A 20708-nucleotide genomic window follows, 5' to 3' on the forward strand; every position below is an offset into this window, starting at 1 on the left:
AAATTATAACTCTTTTAAAGTACCTCACCAATGTTTTGTTTCGTGATTGCTGTTGTGCAATTGCAGCATCTTGTATGTAAATAAAACCAAAATTGGCATATCTCTCAGCAGCTTATAACAAGAAGATACACCAAACGTAGCACGAATGGGTATGTAAATAAAACTATGAGATGCAATGTACTGAGAGAGACGTAAGTGTTGTTAATTGAGGTTACTTTGAGCCTTATGATATATGCATAATACATTTCATATATATACACCTTTAATAAACAGATGTAATAATCCAATACATATACATTTGCTAGTTGACTTCCAAGATCCATGAGGTACACTCCTGGAGGAGTGGAAACTTTTTACGAATGGCTATGTTCAAGAATATCTGCATTTTGCTGCGAAACTCAGAGACATCTTCTTTACATTTATATGAGCCAGCACAGGCACATTGTTCTGCTAAATGTGCAGCTTTCACCTGTCTGCACCTACAACACAACAGATCCTGCAGATGGTAGAGACGTTCTCTTTGACGTACAATTTGGAGAAGAGCATTCTCCATCACCTCACGATTATAAGGCTGCCCGCATTGGGGCACAGCACAGCGCCATTCGTCAGCCAGTAAAGCCGTGTCACGGCATAAATCCAGGTCTCTGCAATCGTTGCAGTAGCTGTCAAAAGATAATGGAAATCAGCAACAAGATTTTGAGTTTCAGATTCACTAAACCTGATTCCAATGGTAGACTTCAAATTTTCACAATGAATGAAGGAAATTATAAAGAAAAAAGTATCGCTCTGAGATTAATGATAAGTGAGGCACGTAAGAACATTCAGTCAAAGATCAGTAACAGGTATATATATAGAGCTCATCTAAATAATACAAAGTAGACACCATAAGCTTCTCAAGCATGATTGATGCGTTGTTTTAACAAAATTTCATGGTAACACCAGTGCAGATCATCCTTTCATGGTAAAGACTAAAGACACTGCAGATCCTCATTAATAAGACAAGAGGAACGTTCTATCTGAGAAACTACAGAATCAACACCATTCCATCCAAAACCTCATACTCAAGAAACTTACTATTACTATTAATAATTAAAGCAATTAATTAGTCTTATTAAAGTGTAGTGAGCACAATCATCCAGATAACTGCAGTCAAATGTATAGATATATTTTGTCAATCTATACCTGCAAATCACATTCGGTAAGATGAAAGAAGGACATGGATCATGAAACTCAGCTTCTGGAGCAAACTCCCTAACACGTGCATATTTCAGCAGATTCTTTCTTAATACCTGTATAATAAGGGTACATGAATGAAACTATTACTTATTGTATGACAGTATTAATGGAGTTACTTCACGTCTGAAGATTGTAGAAGCATGCTAACTAGCAAGAAGTGTAATGATGCGGGGTGTTAAGCTACTACCAGAACATCATGCTGAACATCATGGTCAAGGGCCAGAACAGCACAGACATGCTTAATAAACTCCAGTGCAACATCTCCTTTGTTGAGATTACTAGCTAGCTGAGGAACCCTATGTGCATTCTGTTGATCATTTTTTTCAGATCCACTCAACCATTTCATATGAAGAATAATATCACGAACAATTCCTAGAAGTTTTTCTGTGAAGTAGGAGCTAATCTGTAGAGTGTGCAAACAAGTAAATTAATCTGATTGAGAACCTACAGGCAACAAGATGTCAAGGCATTAAACACTTTGACCACTATATTCCCAATTCATACCTGCTCTTTGAGATATTTCACAATAAGTGCTTCAAAACTCTCAGCAGCTGTGATAGTGATTGATGGAGTGCATAAGCTGCCATCCAGCAAGGATGTTCTATTTGCAGCTTGGTCTTGTGCATATTTCCAGGGGGTATGCAAAAACTCAGAGACAATTAAAACAAAATGATCCTGCCAACAGCCCAGAAGACAATCAAGTGAAGTACAATATGCAACAGAAGTTTGTATGATATTGTTGACACTGAGAGAATGAAACTCAATAGTCTTATAATAATGATAGTCCTACACTGAACCTATCTAAGATGGAGGGGAAGGGTACAGAAGCCAGCATACCTGAATTTTCTCAGGTAAATACTGGGCAATATTCCAGCTTGAAACAATATCCATTTCTGACTTATCTTGTGAATTTTCATCAGATCCCGCCAGGATTCCCCCATAGTTATACTATCAAAGGTAAAGCAGCATTATCATAAATTGACATGAACAAGTAGACAAAAAAACATAAAATTATCTTGACTATCTATGCAATATGATTCAAAATTGAAAGCATTTTTTATTGGACAGATTTCTATTGCAGAACTTGGCATCAAATTTGAAAAGTAGAGCGATACATCCGAATGCATCATAAATACAATGGTAATGAGCAATGCAAGTTATAGGATACCCATGCTATGCTAGATAGCTCCATCACTCAATCCCCTATCACTTTGGGATCAGACAATATGTAAAAAATTCTGGTACGAAAACTAAAATCTAGTGGAGAATTCACACAAATGATTTTGAGACTAGAAGACGTTGAAATTTCACTAGGGCTATATTCTCAAGATATAATGCATGAAGTCTAGCTCTATATATTATTATAGAATACACCAATCCTGTGTGCTATAATGAAATTACTAAACCATATGAAGAAACCATACCTGATCCATAAAAAGCAAGGAATGCCAGAAGTGAATTGGCTCAAGCTCAATCCATTCAAATAACTCTCTACCAATCCACATAGAAATTTAAAATATATAAATATATGTACCAAAAACATTAAAAGGAAAAAAAAAAAAAAAACAAAATGAAAGGTCTACTCAGAAGTTTCTTGGCAAACACCAACCTATTCTGCAGAGCTTTCAGCAAGCTATCACAATAAGCTTTAGCTGCTGAGATATCGCATTTTCCAGTGTCAATGATAACCTTAGAGAAGTCTGCAAATATAATTGTTGCACCCAATTTGCGGAATTCAGCCAACAGCAAAGCAAACACTTTTTGCATGACCTGCATATGTTAGAAAAATTAAAAGCAGACATTTATGAAAAACCAAATCACAAACGAGAAGAATTACCACATTTTCCAAGTATTACAACTATGACAAAGCAGTTTTGAATACATGATAAATAAGAAAGCAGCTTTTATATTGTAACAAGCTCCCTGCAACTCATCTTACAGCCCTAACTCAAATAAGTAAAAGAAAAACAGGGAACTTATTCATCACAAAAATTGCCTCAAGCTATATTGCTTTTGGAAGGAAATTACCAAGCACTTGATCAAGCACACAGAAAACAAAATTATCAGACCAGAGTTACATTTTTGTCAAATTTTCCCACCAGTAAATATTCTACTGATGAACAAGATTCTTAATTATCCAAATGATACATACCTTGTGTAGTATGCGGTGAAGAGCTGGATCATGAAGCTTTGACTGAGGACTGTCATATGGAATGAAGGACAATATAAGTATCTCAAACAATGGCAAAACGAAGATGAAAGAAGGTAAGAAACTACCTGCAAAGCCACCTATATAGATGCTGCAGTATTGCATCAGCAAACACATTTCCTGAGGAAACTGCATCAGCAAGGCACCTCTGTATCAGTTGTTTCATGACTCGAAATGCAGTTGCAGATGCAGTAGCTTCATCAAAACCACACTGTTCATTTCCAGAATGCATATCTTGGTGAAATCCCAATAAAGCTCCTCCTTCCATTTCATTGACTTGGTTGCTTTTTAGAAGAGCATCCACAGCCAGGTTATGAATCTGAAAACAGACAAGACACTTGCTTATCTACAATCAACTTGATTAACAACCAGACTAAACACCCTACTAATATAGATAAAAACATACGCTGCAACATATGTGAAAAAGAAAAGTAGAAGGAAGCAAACAATAGATGTTCTGAACCTTTAGCTCCGCAGAAACTTTTCTATATGCTCCAGGGTATGTAATAACAGGTTGACAGACCTATTTGAAAGTAACCAACAAGTAAGTTCACAGAGTGAAATTGGCATTCCAACCTCAAAAAAAATCACAACTGAGTATTTAAATGTATTAATATTACATTACAGACAAATTTCAAATAATAGCGAAAGAGAAGCCACTGTCTGGTTACAAGAGGAACTAAATCTATTCCCAGAGATTGACAAAATAAATTACCATAAATTCTTTACTGCACCCTAAAGGCAAAGGTTATGATCCTGCTATGTCTAAACATTAGTGGAACTAACCTCATCAGCAAAACATGTATCTTCTTCTCCAAAGCCTCCTAGGTCAGGAACACCATCGTCAGATATCCAAAGTACCTAAGAAATCAATATTTGGTAAGTTGCAATGAAGAAACTGCTATGAAACATCCAAATTCGAAAAAGACATGCAACTAAGAAATGGAAAAGGCTTTGTCTAAGACATCAACCAGTTGCCTTATCTATAGTATTAATATCACCCAACCCAAAAAGAAAAGTTCAATAGGAACAAAATTCCGAGAATCTTAAACATTTAAACTATCAAGAGCACTCAATAGAAAAACCTGCTGCTGATCACGCAAAGCTCTAGAAAAGAAGACATCTGCAGTAAATAATAGCCAATCAGGTTCAAAATTGCCCAAGGGTACCTGTCCCAGCAAATTTGAAATGTAAACATCCATATTAACAAGCAAGAATATTTAATAATAGTTACAGTTGATGAGGAGGTAAAAGTATTACATGTGCGTATCTAGAGAGAGTGACCCGCTCACTCAACCACTGAGATGATGCAGCACACCGCTGCATTCCCATTTTTGCAGCTGTTTGTTGCCATACAAGTAGCTGTATCAATCATGAAAATTAAGCAACAATATGAGTTTAAACATAGACAATGTCACTAAGTAACTGCAAAGCAACATATGCACATCAAGTAGCTATTGAACCAGAGCTCCACTACCTGATAATCGTTATCACGAGCATTGGAAGGTATGCTCACACAAGGTAAATCTTCTAGAGCTCGTATACCTGACTTCATTGTTTGAGTGTTTGGGCATTCAATGACAGCAACACTAGGTCCTTGATGTTCATGTCTGTCATGCAACGTAGTAGTAAAAACAAAATTCATTCAGGCATGAGTAAACAAAGGAAATGAAGTAAAAACGGAGAACGATTGTACACAAGCTGATAACCTCTTAGCAAAACAAGAGGTTAGACACGGAAAAGGCTCAAATTACTTAAATCACAGTGTTTTTTTTCTTTTCTTAACAAATGGCCTAAAAGCTCAGCAGTTAAAAAGTGTATTGAAGACTTATAGGATCATAGAAAATGAGTTAGCTTGGTTGTTGCACCTTCTAACTTGCAGTTTTGTGTCTTGAACATAAGTAGGAGATTCTGGATTTCCTAATTAACTAGTAAAATCTCAATTCCAAGAGATTTTGCAATAAATGCTCAACATTCTAAAATATCATCCAATAACTTGATGTAACAAAAGAACGCAAAAGTTTATATCAGGACACCAAATTCTCAGATATCCCCAGCGATATTTCATCTGTACCTATTACCATAAAGACTTTTTTTTTTTTTGACAGGGAAATCAGAACTGGTCTCTTAGAAAAAAATAAATATAAAAAGTGTAATGATTGCTACAAAAATCATGGGTAAAACATAGTTAATACGAAGTAAAACCTGTGTTCACTTATAGTTCTTTGTAAAATGTTTTCAGCATCCTTGACATATTCAACATAGTTCACCTGAGATAAGTAAATACAGGGATAAAATAAAGATAAGAGACAAAATAGCTGGGAGAAAAATCAGAAAAGCTACACTCAGAAACTATAATCTTACCTTGAAAGAAATCCTATTACGAGCTGGCAGTTCAGTAGACAATGCCTGGCAAGCTTCATGAAAATATTTCTCGAGGATATAAGGGGAAATACTTTCATTTTCATGGTGAGGATTAACTACCACTAGATATACTGCTCGTGATGAAGAAAAATAGGTAGCATATATGGCACGGCCTTCACAAATACTAAAGTAAGAAGCAAAACCAAAATCAACAATGTAAGGCTAGCCATTCTTCATTTTCATGAAAAGACAACATGCAAAATGAAAACGAAGCTAGAGACCATTTGATTTTGGACTTTTCCTAATTAAAAGGTTCAACTATTGACTGCCCTAAATTATAGAATAAAAGAAGTTTAAAATTAAAAAGTTAGTTGAGTTGGCCAAATATCTTTAAGAGATAATTGCTTGTAAAAGTCTGCATATCCACCACATAAATGCAGACATAGGTACAAGTACATTCATGTGCATAAAGAAACAAACGGTTTTAATGCCACTTTGAGAGCTTCACTACTCCAAGATTTGTCTGCTTTAAAAGTAATCCAACAGGTAGCTTTAATACAAGCAAGAAATATGTTCCACAGAAAGCAATAATAAGGGAAATATGTGATCTGAAAAAGAATTGTTTGAAATCAAGATTTATGACATAATGTCTATGATCTTGTAAAATTTTACATCCTTTGCGCATGCATTAATATTTTGACACCAGGTGGCAGAACATCTAAAACAATTTAAATTTAAAAAAATAAAATAGTGAATTTTATGCTTTCAGAAAAGTTTAAGAAAAATTAACAAGGCATGTCATGGTCAAAGTCAAAGTACTAAACGATTAGTATAAGTTACTAGATCAACATTTAGGCTGCTTATAACAAAGCCTCATTCTTAGAAACACAGTACCGTAATTACCTATGATACAAGTAAAAGAAAGAGATTGCCTGCTCCAGATAAGCACATTCTGTTGTAGTCTTCATGTGCAATTCACTCAAACTCCAACCATCCTGGGCATTTCGTTTCTTAGCTGTCTTATCTACTTTACAAACACAACCAAGTTGGAGAATAGCATTAAACTCCAGTGGCAGCTTCCTTTGATAAATCCCCTGATCAAAGAGTTGCATTCTTATCAACTAGAGATTAAGATAACTAAACCATTTAGCTAGGCATCCAACAAAAATACCTGAGATTATAAGAGTAAAAATAACAATTGTTTTTACCACAACCAAAGAACTAAAGTTCAATGTTTTAATCTCCACCAAAAACTTTACAAATCTTTTGCTTTTTATTTTTCCGTAAAGCAATTTTCTGAATACCTTGCAAAACATGCCCAGAACATTTTAATAAAATTCAAGCAACAATGGACAAGGGACAGCTAACTCATTGTTGGTTCAGCTATATGACATAATGATAACAGGTTTCAAGGTCACAAGTGCACAAACACAACATGCGAACGTTTTATGATTTACTTTTCAATCTTCTTCCAGATGAAGTTCCAAAGTAGAAAGCTTCCTGTAAATGTTATTTACTGGTTCCATGCAACTCAAACAATTGATAAACCAAGTCATAACCTACACCACTTTTTTATCAAGACTTTGAAGTTAATTGATAAACAACTTTGCTCTTTTTGTATCACAAAAGAAAAGGAGAACTATCAAAACTGTTTTAATAAATCTCTTTTGCCTAACAAAAAGTTTCCTTTATAATTTTTTGTTAATATGGAAAATCTCTGACATACCTTAAGGGCCTCCTTACAGAATCACGGTGCCAGACCCTAGCAAGTAAAATTCTATAATATAATGTATTGCAATCCATTGCTAACTAGACTCTCAATAGTAACATACACTCTGATGCTCTCAGTCAAATTACCCTTCAATTTTACCAGCACATATAGGGTATGATAACCAACAAGTTATTGGCATGCTCAAGAGCAGGAGCAATATTATCCAAGGAACATTGTTATAACCTATAAAAGAAGCAAATACATTACAAGCCTTGGGCCTATGGAAGAAAATAGATTTTACACTTATTGATAGAAAACCTTTTTGATTTGGCCAATTTTTTCAGGTGTTTGTTAATTCTTGTCCATTTTCTTGGAAGGTGGAGCAAGAATAGTGATGCTTAACAAAGAAAACAGACACCTTAAACTACCTTTGATAAGCAAGAACATGAAACTATATTAGATACAAAAGATGATAAACCTTTTAAACAGTCATTGATTTGTTAAAGAAAAAAAAATTAAGATAGCATAAAATGAAAAACGGACCATCAACCATGAAATGAAAAGTTCAAGTACAGTACAAAGTTGAAGTTTGCTAACAAAATGAATGCTACCAACATAATAAGCTCATCGAAGATACAAAAAAAAATTCCAAACTATGCTCACCTCAATTTCTGGATCAGCAAGAAGAGCAGAGAGTTTCTTGCTCTCCCTCCTAAATTGATCTTCATCAATTATAACCTATTAAAATCCAAACAAATGACCACTAAAAATAAATCTCAAAAACCTTTTAAATGTAAAATAAATAAAGGGAGGGAAGATATAACTTTAAAGAAGGAAACAACAATATACTTACCTCAAATAGGTTATAGCTCTGCCTTCCACGAGGAAGAGTCTTGTTTACCCGTCTTCCAGGAAAATTTTCAGATATACTTGCTTTAGAGTTCAAATAAAACACTCTTGGAACAGTTATAGGGACCTTAAGCATAATTCCTTCAACAACAACCCAAGCAAAAAATTGGCCATTCTGTGAACCTGGAACTACCTGTATTATCTGAAACATAAAAGAAGATATAGTGATCAAGTGCATTCCAGTCACATTTTCCCCATGAAAGAAAACTAAACTACCTGCCAATGGGAATTTGTTAGAGATACTTCATGTCTCCTAAAATATGAACCAACACCAGTTCTTCCAGGGGCATCTTTATGGTTTTCCATGGCACCCAGAATCTCAGAAGTACAACTGGCATGAGGAAAAGATCGTAGATTACCCAACCTGCCAAAGAAAATGACCTTTTACAAAATATATTATATCATTAAAAATTTTATAATAGTTACACTAGAATCCCCATGATCCTAGACAAAGACAACTAAAAATAGGATGCATACTTGAAAATTATTCAACAAGATTGCATTTCCTTCAATGCATACCAATTTGCACTCAGTCTTTATAAGATTTTGATATGTAACATCCAACCAACGACTAGATTTATGATTTTGCTTAAATAAAGACATAAAAAAACAATAATACACCTCTCAATATACATACAATCAGAGGAAAATGGTTACTAAATGAAAGTTTTGGTTAAACCATAGACTCAGTCCTTATAGATAGAAGCAACAATGCCTGCTTCCCTATTGCACCAACTTTGCAGTAGCCAAGTTTTAGTATCTTAGGTCTCTTTTAATTGAAGCACAGTGTGAGAAAAGATGTATGAAGTAACCATTGTATCTACGAACTATTTCCTCCAATGCATATCAATTTGCACTCGGGAGCTCTATGGAATTAAAATAGCCTATATCCATAAGCAAAAACAAAAGTACCTTTGCCTCTTCCTCCTTTCCAGATTATCCTTCCATTTTCTCTTCTTCAGTTCAAGCCACCCTTGATAGTCAACATTTCTGTCAATGTTTTCAGTGGATAGTACATTTGGAAGCAATGCCGATGGCAACTGTTGTGCATTTCCTCCATGATCAGTTTGATGTTGCACGGTATTGGTTTGGACAGCTGCCTTGACCCGACCTTGATCATTATTGACTTCATAACAACGAACAATTGGTATAGGTCCTTTCTCAGAATTTCCCCTTTTGTTTTGGAAGTCTTCTAGATCTCCAACCACATCAGTGGTGATAACAGCATCACTTTTCTTTTTCACTATATCATCTCTGACTGATAAGCTAAAGATATCAACTAACTTTCTTTGACGAAATTTATCCTCCTTCTCCCGAACCTTTTTATGCAGCCAATCAGGATGAGCTACCCTAGGGACAGGATTTGTAACCTAAAAAAATTCCAGCTCATTTTTAGCAGGCTATAAAAGGAGAGATTATTTTAGAAAGTGACACCAAACAAACAATGTAACCTTTTGCATCGCTGCAGGTATAGTGATAATTTTCTGAATTGCTGAACTAAGCCGTTGCTTGTAATACGACCAGTCAACAATAGAGCGTATGCCAACATCTGAAGAAGTTTTGCACCATTTGCGTAGATAGAACTTCATTATTTCTGTAAACTAGAAGCAGTTAGTTATAACATAGTATACTAAAAAAAGAAAAACAATTGAAGCTTAAAATAACATAACTAACCGGTATCAGTTTCAAATATTGCAACAGGAATAGCACGTTCACTAACAGGTGTACCCTGCTCACATTACAATTAAGAAATCTTCAGAACAGAACATTCAAGGGAAAAGAAGTTTTAAATGCCAAGTGCAAGGTGTTGACTATATACAAGATAGTTTAAGACCTAAAAGTAACAAGGTGTTGACTATATACAAGATAGTTTAAGACCTAAAAGTAACATCAGAAGAAAAAGCTATACCTACTACATCATAAGAAACTAGTTGTGCATGTACACAAATTCTTTTATGAAAGTCAACTGAATAAGTTGAGCATTTGGGTTAATATGGCTTCTGAAATGAATTGCAGCAATCTTTCTAGAATAGAAGATAATGGTGAGTATTTTAACAATTATGCAGTATAGGTAAGCGTAGAAACTGCAATTAATATTGGTTTATGGTTGGTTTCTCATTGTAAAGCAGCTAGTGATAATTTCAAATACAAGGTTCTTGGCTGCTTAGTTAGCATGAGGCAGTTTGAAACTTTTGGATGGCATGCAACAGAGCTCTCATGCTAGGGCAGCATCAAGAAATAAAAAGGTATCTCAGTAATGACTCTTCTACGAGTTCACAATCAAATGTGGTTGTTAACTATATTCCTTTGTTTCTTTCAACACTGTAAACTAACTCTGATTGTTTCTCCACTTCCACATTCACCATGATCTTATGCTTGAACTTTCGACATTGGTAATTTTACAAAATTATCTGAGATTAAATACACAAATGAAAATATTCATCATTTACTAAATAATAGAACTTACTCTTGGTTCACATGCCACTATATACTGGCAACGCAGTCCTTTATCTTTAACCATGGTATCACCGAGAAAATCAGCAAGACGCCTTGCTGTGGTCACTGCACATGACTTCTGTTCACCATAATCTGCTAAAGACTTGCTCATTGTGCTAGATTCCGATATGTAATCCAATAACTCACTATCCGCAATATCCTTTCCTTTATTCTGGGACAAAATGGAAAGAAAAGAATATTTTAACTAAAACACTTTGTTTGACCCATATTTAATTAAAAAAACTTTACTTGATTAATTGGGTACAAAAATGGTGAGAGAACAAAATTTTGGGGTTTAAAAAATTCACCCAATAAAATTTTATTCATACATCAAGAAGATCAAGCCAGCAATTTGCAACAGCAGCAACAGCTGAGTAACATTCCTCTAAGGTGGACCCATTAAGGAACTTATCAAAAATCTCAGCCTGCAAAAGAGGGTATTTCATGTATAGCAAATGTCAATTTGGAAGACAGGAATGTACAGAAGCTAAAAAAGCCAATGGAAAACAGCTTTTATTGGGTTTTCTAATACCTAAAACATTCAAATACAAAGAACTGAAAGTTTTCTTTTATCTTAAGTTTATTACTGAAATTACATAGAATTGTCTTTGACAATATGCACAAACACATATGCCATGCACTGCACTAGTAAATAATTATAACATGATGAAATGCAAGAACTAAATTTCTGAAAATAATAATCCCAATAGTTGAAGCAATAGCTTTTATGATATTGGCAAAAACCATCTCAAAGATACATATTGTAACAGGGTATATTGAAGAGAGTGGGTACCTGGAAAACTTTTATAAGTTTCAGCTCACCTCTACGCTTTATCTCAAAACCTTTAAGTTCCGCAAGTGTTCCATCATCATTAAAAACAGCATATCTTTTCTTAATTAAAATTCCTTCTTCCTTAGAAGCAGGTAGAATCATCGCCTACATCAAATAACCAATATGAGCACTCAGAAAAAGAATGCAATATTTAACATTCAATGAAAGCTTAGTTTTCAGTATTACCTTGTATGGACCATCCACTTCAAATTCAATTGAGCACTCACTATGAGCTGCATATGTTTTATTGACAGGATCTACAAGTGTCTGTCAAAAAATATTACTTAGGAAGTTTAACAGAAAAATAACACTCTTTCAAAACACCAAAACTGCCATAAGAAAATGAACCAAATGCATTTGGAAGAAAATATTTTGAAAATAGATATAGAACAAAGTTCATTGCAAACCTGGTATTGATCATTTGTGTTATTTCTTGCCACATCAACATTAAGCATAACACATGGATAAGAGATTGTCAGCTTCTTCTTCGAGTCTCTGACAAACATATTATGCAGATGATGACCAACATCTTTAATTGTGAAAAAGAAGCACATATTCTCTCCAAATATAAATCTAGAATCATATTTCATTGTCATCTTTAAATACAATGAAAAAAAAATTCAGAATTCAGTCACAAGTCTTAACTTCAGTGCACATAAGCAAATGGATCATGAATAAAGCTTACTTAGTTTTAAAAGTAAAGTTCTCTGGAAAAGACCCAGGAAGCGCACACCAGATACCATCTGTGTCTAATTCAAGTGGTTTCCCAATTTTTTCAACAAGCAAGCGAGCATTCTGAATGATTTTAGCACCAGTATATGTAACCACACCAGCCATTTCCATTGAGTACCATCTTGCACCTCTGCAGCAGACACATTTAGAACATTATTCTAAGCATAAATTAAAAACAAGTAGACCACCAAGTCCGAATAGTGGGAATTCATAACTAAATGGAAGTTTTGAAGCCTCCTCCCACTGCACCCAAAAGAAAAAAGAAAGAAAAGTCACAACTTACTTGCGCATGACATATCCATAGAACGAGTTCAGAATACACTTATGGGCAAGTTGTAAGGAATCATAAAGCACTACCATGTCCTGAAAATATTGAGAAGGAAAAATCATAAGAAATTAATTCAATTATTACAAATTGAAGAACATTTAGCATACTTGTGCTTCTTGGATCTTCATAGGATTTCCACCAGCCTTGGCTTCAGACAGCTTCCCCTTCCAAACTTTATTAAGTCCTTTGTATTCATACCTTCTATCTCGAAAGCTTAAATGAGATTAAAAGAAAATAGGATTAGCAAGAAATCAATTTATTTAAGGTCGCTTTAATAACTCAACTTCATGCAATTCAAAGAAAATCTGAATAATAATTACAGATGCTCTTTTAAGTAATTATCATCTATCCATGACAAGAAACGATAGAAATCTGTCACCAGGAAAAAAAAAGCACTAAATATCAACATAGATTATACTACTAACGAAACAGAAATAATTATCTAGTGGTAAAATTTGGCACATCAAATGTATGATAGGAAAATATAAATCGCTTACCTGCGAACTGTGTCAACATAAAAAGGGTTTTCACGCATGCAGATCCCTGCTTCTCGAAGTTCAGTGACTGGCTTGTCCAATACCCGTTTATATACCTATAGAAGACACCAAAGCCCATTACGTGAATTGTTACTCAGGCAAACAAGTTTATTAAAAACAACACTTACCTTACCTTCTGACAATATTTCTTCAAACGGTCTTTCAGCCTGGATTGTTGCTCCAGTTTAGGCAGGTCAAGAAAAGATTTTGACAACTGACTATCAGTACCATCAAAAAATTCAGACTCAATTTGCTTCTTCAAGTGGTAATAATCACTGAAACCATTGGGCATTATGTCCATGTACAGATGTCAGTTAGATTTTGCTAATTCTATAAAGAGAAAGCCACCAAGTGAGAAGCAAACCTTTTCTTCGCCATGAATATCTCCCCACGCCAAACCCATTCAAGTTTCCGGAGGCAACTCTTATCTGGACGATTGAAATCACATGCAGTACAGACCTCATCTGTAACTATTGATGGTGGCTGTAATTCAACAAGAAAACCCCCATTGCATGTTAATTACCAAGAAATTTCTAAAGGAGAAAGATCTTTTCTAGAAGAAATGAGAACAAAATCTAAGATCTGAAGCACCTAGTATTAAAAAAGGAACTTTATTAGGCACTCAGAGTTTAGTGCAAACATTTAAGACTGTAGATCAGCATGTCTATGCTGTCTAGATTCTAATGCCATAGCCAAATAGCTCATACTTATGCACTACTACCCAATTCCTTCCATGCTACCTAAATTGAAAGTAGAAAGTAACCACTAAAATTAATGAAAATTTTGACATGGTCATCACAATGCACCAAAAGCAGTTTGCCGCTAACAAACCTGAAGCCTATTTGTCAAAATAATATTTGGGTACATTGCAGCAACATCTAAATGATAAATGAGAGGGCATTCTTCACGGAGAGGTTTGTCTCGTAAATTCACAAGCTGCATAGAAAGAAATAATTGATAAATAAAATCATCTTACTCAAATGATACCCACTTTGTTCACTAATTTATATTATTCATAATAAATATAAACTGCAAGCCTTTAGAATCTTCAGAAAGATTTAAAAAAGAAAAAGCTAAGATGTCTACAATAAGAATAGTGAATTCTTGGATATAATACAATATAAATTAATCATTTTACCAAATTAAACTGTATACAGGATCATAAATGAAAATATATATATATATATACACAATTTTGAAAATACTAACATGTAAAAGTTAACTCCAAAGAAACTGTAGGGAACAATAATTTTAAGACAAATATAAGTTGGAAGTTGCAACATAAGTATCAAGGCATCAATCAGAAAGCATGGACCTCAGGCTCAACCAACAAAATATCTTTACCTTTTCTATTATTTCATTCTTTACTTCATCATAATTTGAGACTGATTCCAAGTCCATCTTCCCCTCAACTCTAATAGCATATTGTAAATCTCGATCAAGATTACTGATAAGTTGCTGGATTCAAAGTACACCAATGTTAGTATTACATTCATAAAGTTTATATCTCAGGTACTAGGAATCCATATACTTGTGGATATAACAATTAAAAATTTGTAAGAATGGTGCAGATTATGTTAACACATTCACACTAAGATTTTGTCAAAAGATAACATAATGTATTCACCAACTTTAGCATGTGGCATCAAAGATAGAAAAAAGCACTTCTTCCAAACAGAAGATAAGAGTACTATGTTTCTACCTATATGACATATATCTTACCCATTTGGAGTTTCAAAATAAATTCATTTCTTCAAAACTCCTGTCAAACACAAATGTGAACATCAAGGAAAACAAGTAGATTTTGATGTCTTCTCTTTTTTATTTTGGTTAGAGGCTGGGGAATAGTATGAAAAAAATCCATGATATATCAACATGATTTTCTTTTCTACAAGCTTTTATGACATTATGTATTAACCACCACATGACAAATTGGTTAACAACATTACAGGAAATGCATTTCTCAGTGTTCTTATAACTTAAACTGTTGAAATTACTAATATTTCAAAATCCCAACCAATTTCTTGTCATAGAAGACAATTCCAAATCTTAGGAACTATGTAAAACATAATTGCATAACCTTAATCTAAATAGACTTAAATAGTAAAAGTTCAATATATATAGTACCTTCAGCCAGGAAAAAAAAAAACCTTTTGTAGCCACTTGATAGTTTGGAAGAATACTCCGTTGAATAAATCAAAATGCAACAACCATTAAATTAAACAAAGTGATACAATCTGCCAACACCTAAGGTGGTATATGAATGTTAAAGTTGGCAAAAAGAACACAACAAATAAGATACCATAAAGGCTTAATGCCTAGATGAACAAAGATGACTTCAGCCAAGCCATGTTACCAGAGAATCAGAAAAATCATTGCATAAACCCATCAAACCTGGTCCTACCCATATACAACTAATTCAAAGGTACTATGGTCAACAACAGCAGAATACAATACCCGTGAAAAATAAATAAATAAACTTACCTCACAGGCAGATGGGTCAAGCTTAAAACTTGTTGGAAGATCAGATCTGAAAACACCACTTTCAAGGCATTCCACATGGCCACCTATATAGGTCTCACTCTCAAGAAGATGATTCTTATAGAACTTCTCAGGGTCTGATTGGTGTTTGTTAGGGCAGATAACATTTGCCTTATAAGCCTGTGAAAATGCAATACTATATTAAAAAATGAAAAAAGAAAAACACCTTTGCTCAATGAAAAAGCGACACAAATGTTCGCTAAAACTACCTGAACCATCAGAAGCATTTCACAAAGTGTTCCACTTCCTTTGCGCAAAACCTCATCAGGTGACATGGGAATAATAGTCGCCAGAGAGAAAATAAAGGGATGAACATAGGTCATATACAAGTAATAAGTTGCAACAGCATCAGAAACAGAATAGGAAGCCATCATCTGTCATAATATTGTCAGCAATCCAAACCGAAAATGGAATGAGAAAAACACTAGAAAGGACATGCAGTGTAGGCAAATTTCTGTGTCTTAAAGATGATTACCAAAAACTTAATGAATGACAGGATATATCATACAATATGATTACAATACCCTATAGTATTACAACCACTTCAAGCAGATTGACAAGAACAAATCATCCATACAGTCACTCTTGTACTAAAGTAGCAAGCAAAAAAAGTCATTTTTGTAAAGTTCTACTCACATGGTAATCAAGTTATCACAACAACTTATCTACTCTTTAACATTTCCCAATCACTTCTAAACCACCTTCAATTCTACAAACCAAAACAAGAAAGAAAACTGCAGATGCATTTTTTAGCCACTTATACCTGGGGCTTTTCCTTGGCAAATCGAACCATATCCTCTGGATTCACCTCCAGTGGATCATAACCCAGCTTTGCCTTTGTAACAGCCTAACATATGATCACAAGAAAGGTAACCGTCTCAAGTGCCATGAAACATAAAAGAACAAGTTTAATTGCAAACCTAAAATCATTCTACCTATATTAAACTTTCTAATGACTAATAAATATACATTTCATTGTTCAAAGAACAAAAGATCCTAGCAGTTGATTTTCTTCGGTGATACTCTAGAACATGAATTTTTATTTCCATGACTTTTACCCAACAAGACTAAACAATGATACCTTTTTCTTTCAGAAAATCATTATGTTTCTTCACATGACTAAGAAGTATTAATTTTGTGAGCCACAAATTAATTATCCAACTGCCTTAATTATGAAACATAACTTTACTTTATGTACGGAATGTATCATGTGAAAGTTTAAGCACTAAAAATTATACAAACATTAAATTCATTGTATTTAGAAAATAATGCAGCCAATAACCTAAACCAAGATATGCTGCACATAACATCATAGCATTGCCCTTGTGATCTCACTATGGCATGGACATTAAGAACCATGAGTTAAAGAGATTATACTTATTGGTTGAATAAATAATGTATGTATTACCTGCCAATAACAATACCAGTATGAGGCTGCAGGTATTACAAGTACCCTTTCATTTTTATACATTAGCCATTTTATTCCTTGAAAAAATTTATGAAGATATTTTCATTAACTAAGAAACATATAGATAAGTACCTTCAATTCAACAAAAAGAATTACCAATATATACAGACTGAATATAACAAATAAACTCAATTTACATGTCTGCACCTTGAGGCCATGGCTCCCCTGAGGAAGATAACTATCACGTTTGACCCAAGCAAAACAATCCAAATGACAAGCAAATTTGGCTCGACATTCCCCCTGATTCTTGTCACATTGAAACCCTACCTCCTACAAGAATCACCAAAAAGGAAAAAAAAAAGTAACAAATAGAGGGAAATTTATTTTCTTTAAAAATGAGTAAATGAACTGCTGAAAAGAGTATACATACATCACTCATTTTAAATCCATGATAAGCAGCTCTTCTTTCTATGAATGGCCAGTCAAAATAATCACCATTATATGTAACAAAAATACCAGGCTTGACCTCTTGCATGTGGGTAAACCACTGCCGAAGAAGTTCTACCTGCAAGAAACATCAAAATAAAGTCGAGGAAAATGAGCAGCAGCATCATAAAACCCCCATCAGAAGAATGTATGAAACTTCTGCTACCTCATTTTTCACATTTGTGACTTCGAAAAGCCCTTGAAATTCTAGCTTAGGAGTGTACTCCAAGTCCTCTATGTCTTGACCTACACACTGAGGACAAGTGAAAAATCAGGTCCTTGGTTGAAAAGAAAAGCTTGGTGAAAATACTATTTCTAGAAACACATTCAATAAGGTTACAACTAGAGGAAAAATAGATAACAAACTGGAAAGTGTAAGATGGTGCTAGGATAAATGGAAAGCAATGGATAACTAACAGAAACTACAACAATGGAATTTAAATCTATTCAACACATACAATTAACTATAGCTCGTCAATGAATACAAACAACTAAGCATAACATATAACAAACATGACTTGAGAATCCTTTGGAGCCAAATATTGACCTCCAAAGAACAAACAAGTCATACAAATGACAGACAAGAAGAATCATGAACCATGAGCTTTGAACAAATGAATAAAGTAAAAAAATGTGTCATATATACCTCTTTGTTAATAATCAGGTATCCTTGTCCATCAACCATGTATGATATCATCATTATTAAATCATACTCGGCATCTGGAAATTTCAAAGGAAGCTTTGTCGTCTCAATATCAAATGCACAGACACGTACTTCAGCACGTTGCAGAAGATCAGTCCTCTCCTCTAGCATGACTCCAGTACTAGATACACTGACATCATACCACTGCCCACATCTGACATCTGAGTTCCATGAAATCCTCAGAGTAAGAAAGGGCATAAAGACAATTCTAACTATGGAAAATAATTTATTACTAACAAGAACATGTTCCAAGATCCGAAGAATAAAGAAAGAAATTACCATTGTCAATGGCAAAGCGAACATGGTAGGGAACATCATATTCACGGAGATCAACTAGATAATCTAAAAGATCTAGTGGTCTTTGTTCTCTGCAAGGCAAGCACCATTATGCTATCAAAACATGCATGGAATTACCATTCTAATAAATACTTGGTGAATGGAATGCAAAAAATACGAGCTGTTGAAAGAGAAATAGGTATTGTTCCATTAATGAATAGACCTACACAAAAAGTCAAGCTCAACTTTGCCAGTGGACAATAGTACCTTACCTTTTCCCCATTAATATTGACTCATATGCTTCAGCAGCATCAGATTTTGTCTGGTTTCTTTCAACAACATGCACTAGATCTTTCTTCACATCCATCAATTGTTGAACAGTATCAAAAGATATTTTTAAATAACGTTTGTGTAGACCAGACAAATGGTTTTTCTGTCCATAAGCATATGAAGCAATCAGAACTCATTTGTTTGGAGAAATACAAGTAATGAAAGCTATCCAAGTCAGGCATGAAAAAACATATTGATTCGCAAAATATTTGGTAATTCAAATAACTAGGATAAGATACCATAAAATAAACCATTGGTAAAAGCATATTGAGGTATTAATATGTCAATTATATAAATAAAAATTTGAATTATGGTAAAGAATTAAACAATATATTAGCAATCTGCTTACACCAAATAAAAACAACAATTACAACATTAACTCAACAAGAGGAAACTTTGAGCAGAGTAATCAAAAAGGCCAGGGCATCCGATGCTTCCTTCATTAAACTCTAACCACAACTAGACCAAAAAATGAGATAATCTATTAAGATTAACCAACTACAAATCAAAACACCACAGAACCAAATGCCCCTTTGTCAAATATATTGCTCAGACATTATTAAAACTATGATTTCAACATTAAGGACTAGTTTTATTTATGAAGTTAATTTCAAAGTTATGGATGATAGAATAACTCACAAGATCAAGATCTTCCTTCTCCACGATTTCAATCTCTGCAATTTGACTTTCATATCGTCGTCTCAAATAGGCTTCGACATCCATTTCCGTTTTGCCCTGTTGAACACAATCACTCATCATTATCATCACAGAATTAGCATCTACTTAATAGTTAATATAAAAACAACAGTACAAAAGAGAAAAAATATATATAGAAAATGCACCTTCGCAGCCGCGTAAAAGTAAGGACGAAATTTGAACTTTGACTTAAAACAAGAACCATCCTACATTCAATTTAAAATTTAAAAAAATGAATAATTTCTCAACAAAAAAGAAACAAATTTCAAAATGAATTTAATCAACAAACCAGAAGTTTCATTTTCACCTGAGAAACAAAATAAAGATCTATGCAGCTATATACTTTTCCTGTATCCTCATCCTCCAAAGATGACTGCAGATTTAAAATTATGAGATCTTTTCTTATAAGCAAGATCTATAAAGTGTTTGTATCTATTTATTTAACTGTTGGATATGATGAAGAGATTGTCTTACCGAAGCGAAAGTAAGTAACCATCCGAGACGTTTTTCGCCTTCGGTAAAGAGATCAAAGCCGAGCTTTGACTCAAGCTCCTCTTCCGCGCTGCGGATCAGCTTCTTCTGCTTCTTCGAGCTCCGAAGGTCTCGGTGATCTCGCCGTCGGTTATCTCCTCCATTCATTTTGTACGGTGGAGTTATAGAATTCGCGAGTAACCGATTCCAAGCTAGATACCAGAAAGAGGATTTTTTTTTTTTTTTTAATTTTCCCTCTCTTCCCTTTTCTTATTTCAAGACAGATACAGAGAGGGTTTTGTAACGCCAACAAAGAAGGCGGAAGGATAAAGCATTTTCCCGCGCTTTTGGTGAGAAACTAAATGACCTAAATGCCTAAGACCCATGGGCTTCGCATTAATACTTTGGGCTTTCTTATTTAAAATGAACGGCCACGATTGAAAG

At 34.2% G+C, this 20708-nt stretch overlaps 1 protein-coding gene across 5 annotated transcripts; it reads right to left on the reverse strand.

Moving 5' to 3' along the window:
• Positions 1-196: 196 nt before the first annotated feature.
• Positions 197-20605, reverse strand: LOC111285079 (DNA polymerase epsilon catalytic subunit A-like). Of its 5 annotated transcripts, none has more exons than XM_022874318.2 (49): positions 20268-20605; positions 20101-20166; positions 19940-19999; positions 19737-19832; positions 19040-19200; positions 18771-18859; positions 18435-18652; positions 17955-18041; positions 17733-17867; positions 17510-17632; positions 16658-16741; positions 16104-16268; positions 15838-16014; positions 14698-14811; positions 14185-14289; positions 13718-13836; positions 13487-13628; positions 13315-13409; positions 12925-13030; positions 12773-12852; positions 12443-12619; positions 12165-12252; positions 11944-12024; positions 11719-11862; positions 11255-11350; positions 10897-11097; positions 10104-10158; positions 9881-10023; positions 9342-9799; positions 8646-8793; positions 8374-8571; positions 8184-8258; positions 6713-6903; positions 5810-5993; positions 5651-5715; positions 4923-5055; positions 4706-4807; positions 4531-4614; positions 4232-4306; positions 3909-3968; positions 3514-3764; positions 3389-3437; positions 2846-3006; positions 2661-2727; positions 2074-2184; positions 1741-1911; positions 1424-1639; positions 1183-1289; positions 197-662 (listed from the first exon to the last, which is right to left on the reverse strand). In XM_022874318.2, the coding sequence occupies exons 1-49, from the start codon at positions 20430-20432 to the stop codon at positions 302-304; spliced, it is 6639 nt and encodes a 2212-aa protein (XP_022730053.1). In that variant the 5' UTR covers positions 20433-20605; the 3' UTR covers positions 197-301. The 5 variants fall into 5 exon arrangements, with proteins under 5 accessions (XP_022730053.1, XP_089617750.1, XP_089617752.1 ...); XM_089761624.1 differs by having other exon boundaries at positions 8374-8562; positions 20268-20584; XM_089761626.1 differs by lacking the exon at positions 16104-16268 and having other exon boundaries at positions 20268-20565.
• Positions 20606-20708: the final 103 nt, after the last annotated feature.

The sequence above is a fragment of the Durio zibethinus genome, chromosome 6 (genome assembly GCF_047325235.1).
Source record: "Durio zibethinus cultivar Kanyao isolate XHJ-2024 chromosome 6, ASM4732523v1, whole genome shotgun sequence".
Lineage (NCBI taxonomy): Eukaryota > Viridiplantae > Streptophyta > Magnoliopsida > Malvales > Malvaceae > Durio > Durio zibethinus.